Below are 8408 nucleotides of genomic sequence, written 5' to 3'. Positions count from 1 at the left end.
CCGAAGGACACCTAATCGATTGGGTCACGCGTGACGTGAGAGTGTGTACCAGGATTTCTCCTGTCCGAATGCCCAGCAAGAGAGAGAGAGACAGCAAACTGCGTATTAGACTGTGTAGCACCTTTTAACAAGGTCCCAATGTTAGCGTCAAGGGTACGTTTAGCGTGAGGTAGCTTTAAAAACAAACCAAAAAAAAAAAATAAAAATCACATGGGAAGTTGCAGATTTAATTACAGAAAGACAAAAGTAAAAAAAAAAATAAAATAATAATAAACAGGGGCCAGAGGGAAAACAGCACACTCAAAATAAAAATAAAAAAAAAAAGTCAAAAAATACGCACAAAGCCCAGGTCAAAATGTACTTTCCACAAAGGGGTCTTTTATATGAATTGTTGTTAAAAAATACAGACGGTTTTACAATAGCACCATTGTTTTATTATAATACACAGTACTTCTGCAGATACACAAACGGCGAGGGTTGCTCTGTACGATTATCTGCACTTATTCACTTGTCAATAGGGGGCGGGTTTCTTTTTCTGTGCTTGTGACAAAGCGATTATTTCAGTACACCACTCAATAACCCACTGCTAACCCCAAAAGATCTTATAGGAAGACAATAAATAAATAATACCAAGTTTGTTTTGTTTTCTCTTTTTTTTTCTTGCTTTTTCTCCCCCCTCGTTCTTGGTCGCTTGTTAGTTGCTGGCCCAGGTAAGGTTTACAGGAAATCCAGAGAACGGGCAGGGACGGAAAACTTGTGGAACAGTGAACTTTGGTGGAGCCATTCAGTGCAGAAGTTCTAGGAGTGACTGGAAAGTACGCAAAAAGTCCTTATCAAAAATGGAATCGTATTGTTTTCTTTTTTAAAAAAAGGTGTGTTTTAATTTTTCTTGTGTTGTTTTAAGTTATTTGATTTAACTTTTTTTTTTTACAAGAAGCAAACTGAGCCAATATCAACACCAAATTCTTGGTCTGATCCTCCAATGTCCATTGGTGCAATGTCCACAATGGGTAGACGGGATGTCTTCTGAGATTTATATTCAATTATAGTCTTGCCCCATCGGCCTGTGTGTTTCTGTAAAGGGAAAGAACACAAAGAAAAATCACATAAATAAACTGGAAAAAAGTGAATGTACATACACCTCATTTAACCCACAAAACGTCTTCAAGTACTGACACAATACTGTGCTCGCTGGGTCTTTTGTGACCAGATTCAGACACTCCCTTTTAGGTGCCTGAATGTTTTACCCCAAACCTATTTTATGCTGATTAACCATCTTAACCCATAGTACTGAGTATCTTAACTTTTAGAATAGATAACATTTACGTTTTTTTTATGGGATGTGAAAAACTACCATTAATGTAGAGTAAAATATACTAAAATAAAATCCACTAAAGTATATCTCTTATATATATTTCTCTTCTGGTTCGTCCTGCTTCTTCTTCAAACCTGGTTCCACCCACACGCAGCCCATACTGCATTTCTCGATTCCTATTCGTCCTCTTCCAAACCCTTCCCCACGCTGCCTGCGGCCTCGTATACACCCCCAAACCACTTTTCTCGAGTCTTATTCCTCCTGCGGACTACCGCGTTCCCCGCTCCTCTCTCATGACCCCATTGGTGTCACATCACCGCCCGATATCTAGCCTGACTGCATGACGTTTCACTTCGGCCATGTCAGGGCCTGGGAGTCTTTTCTGTAGCCTGCTATAGGAAGGTACTCTCTCGACCGTTGGCATTGGTTTCACTCCTTGCTATTTTTGTTTTACGCTATTGTTATATGCTTTTCTATTATGCTGTTATGCTATTATTCTGCTATATGCTATTGTTATACACTATTCGTTATATGCTATTGTCGTTATACGGTTGTTTCCTAAGCCTTTGTTATAAAATGAACGACAGTATCTTTTCTGTCGATGGGTTTTTGCACAACGTCATCTCTGTTCCGGGATCCGTCAACTGCCTGTTCCTATCAGTGGATTATTTCTTGACACAAACGGTTGACTAAGGCAATGCACCATTTTCCGTTCCTATTCTTACACCGCCGTATGCTACGGCCGGTGTCGGCTATCCAGTAGATAAGAAAAGCACTATATTATAGTTAAATAGACAGACAGATAGATTGATAGACCTTTATTTGTCATCAGGGGAAATTTAGCATTAACAGAAGCTCAAGAAATATAAAAATATGGTGTGTCAAAATTGACCTGAAGGACAAGGAAATGTTCAGAATGTGTAGCAGATGTACAGAAATGTGACATTAGGAAATGTTTGAACTTTATGGTATTTTATTAAAAGCCTTAACATCTGTGAGTTAAAAAGATGGCATTTAGGATGAGATGTGAACAAACTAGACTAGAGGCAGAGGAAAACCTATTAGAGTCAACTTGTTAGACCCTATGGACATTGCTGTGTTTAAAAAGTTTAGAAGCTGTAATAAAAATAATAGCATTTGGAAGCTTGTTTTGCTTTTTTGAAAAGTCAGAATATTTTATAAAAGCCTTAACAATTCTGAGCTGAAAAGATGAAATATTGTGTGTTGTATGGATTGTGAACAAATTGCCCTAAATGCAGTGGAAAGTCCATTAGAGTCAGTGCTAGGACAAAATTGATCTAAAAAGACAGGTCAAGGTAAACATTTTTTAGAAGCGGTATAAATTGTGGGATGCGTACTTTTTTTTTTTTACTTTTCATTAACTTTGGGGAACTCTAGGAAAAGTCATACAATTTAATCCTGAAAAGTTTTAGGGTTCCTTTACTAATTTTTCATGATAAATTTGATCCAAAGACATTGTATGGGTTAATGCTAACAGTCATTTGGCTTTAGTACAGATGCCATACTATCTTTGTAGTTATGGTTTATATACATTCCATAAAATTACAGAGAAATGAACAGACGTGGTAAGAACGTTTTGAATAAAGGAACAACGGAACAACCTTTTCATTTAAGATGTAGAGAACTTTAGTCAAACTGTCTAGCATAGGGGGGGCTATCCTATTTTCTCCACAAAAATGTAAAATTCCTCCGATTCTTTCCTCTTTTAGTATACCTTCCCTTGATCCTTTTTTAGCTCCATATACCAGAAAGCAGAAACAACACATACTAGTTGCTTCCTCTCCCTCCAAGTCTCTTGATTTCCCTAGCTCTTGGCACTTACCGTGCAGCTGTCCTCCAGCACGTTGTACGTGAAGCGGCTGTTGCCCTCTGCTCTGATTTCAACATCATTGGATCCTTGAAGCAAGATGGCCTTCTTCAGATTGCCTGCTTCCTGGTCCATGTAGGCAATGCTGTTCTTACAGTGGTAGGTCAGGTTCTGGGAAGCTTCCGTTGACAAAAGTCGAAGGAAGGTCATCTGGATGCTGGCAGTGTTGACAGCCAGGCTGTCATCTCCATAGCTGAACTGTATAGATGGAGGCGGGAGGAAGAAAAAGTGTGTTACTGTCTATGCAACTAAAAATGGAAGATGCCCGAATGCTAATTGCCCACATGCTTTAATAAAACAGTACCATGAACTCAGTATATGAATACAGCATAATCCATTTGAGAGTTGGATCCATACTGGTGTTCTTACTCTCATTTTAAAATAGAATTTACTGTTTTACTTTGATTGAAGCGCTGGAGTCTATTATGGCTGCACTGGGTGCAAAGCAGGACCTAGTCTAGATGATGTACCAATCCAGGATATAGCATTTTCACTGTTATACCAGACCAGTTCACCCAATATACATGTCTTTGGGGCAGTAACAACTCTACTCTATAATTCATCAGGCATTGTAAAATGAAATAACAGCTACACCTGGGTTATTCTTTCTCCCATATGCTTCCTGATTTACATAAGTATTGTCTTTGGTGCAGCAATAAATTAAACTGACTACCAAGCCAATGATTCAGCCCTAACTGACTCAAACTGTGTTTTTGATGTAAACTGGAACACTGTCTCTGGAAAAAAACAAAATAATCTGTTTAACAAAGTGGCACTTGTGTGTACTTGACATATCAAGTAAAATTTGAGCCAAGAGACACTACACATCTGAACTGTGGTTTGTCCTGCTAAATGTTTGTTTGAAGACAGAGGTGCAACCAGATTCTATGCTTACTTTATATTCATGGTTCTGCTCATTCCTAACCTTGAACTCAAAAAAATCTGCTTATTTCATTTATGGAAGTTAAGCACTCACATGGAATCCTCCGTTCATTGTCTCGCCAAACCAGACGTGCTTGCGGTCCTTGCTCTTGCTTGACCACCAGTTCTTGCGTGGAATGCTTGCAGGGTTAGGATAGACACAGGTCTCTCCAGTTTCCATGTTGCAGAAAACCTTGATGGCATCTATCGTACAGCCTTGGTTGGGATCAATCCAGTAGTCTCCTGTTGAGGACCAAGAGAAAGAGAAAATAGACTTCAGGAAACAGGTTACTACATAAAAAACACTAGCATGGTCGCAAGACTGGCCTGAGCACAATGCCTTATTGTACAGATTGATAGTACTTACCACTCTTCCAGTCTGGGTGGCACAGTTTGAGGTCTCTGCAGGTACGTGCAGGGTTCTTCTTGGAGCCCTCTGGACTACGGATGTTCTCAATTTGGTTGTTAAGAGATTTAAGGGTGGCATCTACCTCGGCATCATGCTGCCTCAAAGAGGTGGAGGCTTGGTCAGCACGCATGTAACGCAGAGGATCAGGAGCCTTCTCTGGCTGGGATAATCCAGCAAATGCTGACATGTCAATTCCAGGGCCAGGAGGACCAGGAGGACCAGGTGGTCCAGGATTACCTGGGGGTCCCTAAACAGGTGAAAGGAGTACATAAGAATTGACGTGTGATGAGTATGTGAGAGTAATCGTGACAGATTTTAAACAAAAAATGTATCTGGATAGGTGCTATAATTAGTCAGCAACATTATTGTTAGTTAAAATCATCGTCAAACAGAACTCACAGCAGGGCCAGTTTCTCCAGAACGTCCACGGGGTCCAGGGGGACCAATAGGACCTGGCAAACCATTAGATCCATCCTTTCCTTGAGGACCAACTGGACCAGGAGGGCCCTAATGTAAGGGAGAGAATATGAAAAGGTTAAAACAAAGAGGTACCTACTTAACCAAAAAACAGTTAGCCCTATCAGAATGTATGTAAGCCCAATGCAATGGATGTCATTTTATGGGAAATAAAATGGTGCTTTAATCAATGTTTTAGGGTTTAGATGTTCTGTCATCATATTCTTTCTATAACAAATGGATGACTGACAGGATGAGAACTCCAATGCTTATACTGAAGTCATTGACGCTCAGGCATCCAACAGTTAGGCCTAGCACTTTAGCATCTTGAAGATTTGAATAGTCAAGTAAAATTGTAAGGATTTGTTTTTTTGTCTCTTAGTTAATGCAAAGTTGAAAAGAAATCCAGTATTCTGTGTAAACATGATGGATATAGAGCTATGAAATGTTATTTTTTTTTCTGTGACATTAAGGATTTTGGTCTTTATGAACTGGCCGCCAGCAGGACTATTTCAGAGATTAGCAGTACTTACTCTTGCACCAGAAGGACCAGCAGGACCAGTGGCACCTTGATCACCAGCAGTACCCTGCAGAAGGAGACAGATGGGAGAAAATTGAAATTCCAGACTCCGGTACAATTGCCTTCAAAACTAGAACAAGCACTATGAGTACTTACAGGAGGTCCAGGCAGACCCTGCAGACCTGTGAAACCACGGTGTCCCTTCTGTCCTCTCTCACCAGCTTCACCAGTCTCTCCTTTGTCTCCACGGGGTCCTTGTGGTCCCTGAAAGGAGGGTACATATACACTCTTAGCTTTGCTCAATTAGCAACAACCCTTTAATATATTAATAAGAATTAAGTTATTTACAGGCATTCCTCTGGCTCCAGCGGGTCCAGGAGGTCCAGAAGGTCCTTGTGCGCCCTAGAGGAAAACAAAGAAGTAACTAAAGTATACATCTACTATTTGATTTACCGGAATTAATAATTTAGTTTGTCCCAAAAATATATTGCACAGAGTGGAGTGATGGTCTGTCTACTGTCTAACATTGAACTGGGGGGTTATCTTGATGATTGATCATCATAGCAAACTCAACACACTTAGCTAGCTGGATTGAAAGACTGAAAGAAAAACCTAAATTTTCAGATAATGGAACTTGAATAAAGACTTACTGATTCACCACGGTCTCCTTGTTTACCAGTAGGACCAACTGGTCCAGGGGCACCTGGAGCTCCAGGTGCACCCGGAGCCCCAGCTGGACCAGTCTCACCACGATCACCCTGTGAATGGAAGAGAAAAGAAATCAGGTGTGCACAGAATCATATAACCTTTGTTACTCTGTTTAGTAATACTCAATGAGCATTCAGGATGAGAACCATGACATATTAAATTAAAGTGTTAGGACTAGTGATCTGTTAAAGCATCCATCCAATTTGTTTTGTTCCAGTACATGAGTGCAAGGAGAAGGTCCATCCCAGCACCAGAGGGTCAAGGCTGAGTAAATTTTAAACGGGTCACATTAATGCTTACACATAGAATTGAACTTGTATAGGGGCTATTAATTCACATAGATAACATCACACGGGCACACTGTTTGGGAATTGAACCAAGGTCCTTAAAACTTGCAGACCATGGTAATTATCACTGTTTATATATAATATGTCCATTCGCTATCCTGGTGTACTCCTCATTAATAACTCAGAACACAAGTGAGACACTGGTACAAAGCTTCTAAAATTTTGCACCAGAGGGTTAGGGTTCCAAGATGACTTTTGAGCTAAGGGGTTTGTTGAAGGAAGACTATGTGGTCAAAAAATCCTAGATAAACTCACCTTCGTGCCAGTAGCACCATCTCTGCCAGGAGGTCCATCAGATCCGGAATTGCCCTGAGAAGGAAAGGAAAACCCATTTAGATACAAAGGAAACATCAACTCACTATGTCACTGATTCTTGACTCGCAAGTCAGACAGTCAGTCAGACTATCTTTGTACTGCAGTTATTAATACAAATATTGTGCCTTAGTGATCACTGAAAGGTGGAATATAAGATAAAGACAATAACAAAGTATTTCTCTTCTTTCAGTTATCAGTCTAAATATTGCCCCTTCAGTATTTTTTATTACAGTGCTCATTGGCATCATGTTATAAATATAAAAAGTGTAATTTTCAATTGCCAATCTAAAGACTCAATTTGCAATCTGCATTGTCTTGTTACCAGTTGTGAAGTGTAATCTACAAAGTAGATTTATTGAGAAAGTCCTGAATCCTGAAAGATGGTGACCTTTCCTTTCAAATCTAATGCAACAGTTAGACGATTTCTGAAAATACACTTTATATTGTGTCACTTGATTGTTAAAAGCATCCCAAGGCACTGTAGATAAACAGAATCAGGGAAAAACAATGAGTTGGTGAGGGGTTATGAACCCTGTGGTTTGCTGAAGTGCCATTTACTGTAGGTAGAACTATAGTTAACAGATGGAGCAGATGCCCCCTCAATCAAAGTGGATTTTTAAAAAAAAGAATATTTATAGTTGTACTCAGAGTTAAATATATAATAAATATCTTTCATTTGCACAAAATGACAGTGAGAGATCATCAGTAGCCAATGCTACAGTCCACCTTAACAAGCTGAAATTCTCATTTCATCTTCTTGTACTCAATGAAGATTGTATTTCAAAAAGAAATGAAATCGAAATCTACTGGACAGTGGCAAGCTTACAACAGAACCCATCTCAGATGTATAATTCTGGTAGACTAGTGTGGATCTGATCATCAAAGTGTTATTCTATTATATAGCACTTTCACAGCTAGCAGTTACAAAGAAAACAAGATAACAAAAAAGTTGCAATAATGATGGCTGGGAAACCCAAGGTGTCAGATTTACTGTAATCCCTCATCTTTACTCACACCAAGTGTTTAAGTCATAGTCTGGGTTACAGATTAGGAAGTTGCACATGGTCATGCTATGCAGCTTTATCACATTTACAGTCCAAGGTGCCACACAATACTAGGTTTATTGATTTTACTGAGCACCACTCACTGTTCATCTCTATTTAGATGGCTGAAAACAAGTTTATCTGCATGAAAAGTAGATACAAGATACATTTCATCTCTATATATGTATAACCTTATAGCATAACTTCAGCCACAAACCACCTGTGTAGGTTCAGTGGCAGTCAAACAATAAACTCCAAACTCAGACAATGAAAAAGAACTCCAACAGTGATTTATAAGTAGGAGACACCAATACTACAATTGTTTCCATTGCCTTAAAAAAACAGACCTGTTAGACTTAGTAACTCTGTCAGGTCGTAAGAAAAACTGAGCCTGAGCATTGCACAACATTGCACTTTTATGGTTCAACCCCTTAACTACCAGGGGCTCACACTGTCCACAAATCGTACAAAAAAAAAATTTGATAT

At 39.4% G+C, this 8408-nt stretch overlaps 1 protein-coding gene across 2 annotated transcripts in view; it reads right to left on the bottom strand.

Moving 5' to 3' along the window:
- Positions 1–350: 350 nt before the first annotated feature.
- The window catches only part of LOC120524931 (collagen alpha-1(II) chain), a 101769-nt gene continuing 93711 nt past the window's right edge, over positions 351–8408 (bottom strand). The window contains exons 45-54 of one of the 2 annotated variants that reach the window (XM_039746804.1): positions 6820–6873; positions 6160–6267; positions 5858–5911; positions 5666–5773; positions 5523–5576; positions 4933–5040; positions 4492–4780; positions 4180–4367; positions 3159–3401; positions 351–1074 (exon numbers count right to left, since the gene is read on the bottom strand). In XM_039746804.1, the coding sequence (XP_039602738.1) occupies positions 928–1074; positions 3159–3401; positions 4180–4367; positions 4492–4780; positions 4933–5040; positions 5523–5576; positions 5666–5773; positions 5858–5911; positions 6160–6267; positions 6820–6873 (1353 nt within the window). In that variant the 3' untranslated portion in view covers positions 351–927. The remainder of the gene's footprint in view (positions 1075–3158; positions 3402–4179; positions 4368–4491; positions 4781–4932; positions 5041–5522; positions 5577–5665; positions 5774–5857; positions 5912–6159; positions 6268–6819; positions 6874–8408) is intronic. The other variant, XM_039746805.1, reaches the window with a different exon arrangement.

This window comes from Polypterus senegalus, chromosome 3 (assembly GCF_016835505.1).
Source record: "Polypterus senegalus isolate Bchr_013 chromosome 3, ASM1683550v1, whole genome shotgun sequence".
In the NCBI taxonomy this organism is placed as follows: Eukaryota; Metazoa; Chordata; class Cladistia; order Polypteriformes; family Polypteridae; genus Polypterus; species Polypterus senegalus.
Note: the sequence above shows the minus strand (reverse complement) of the source record. Positions and strands in the feature narration are given on the sequence as shown.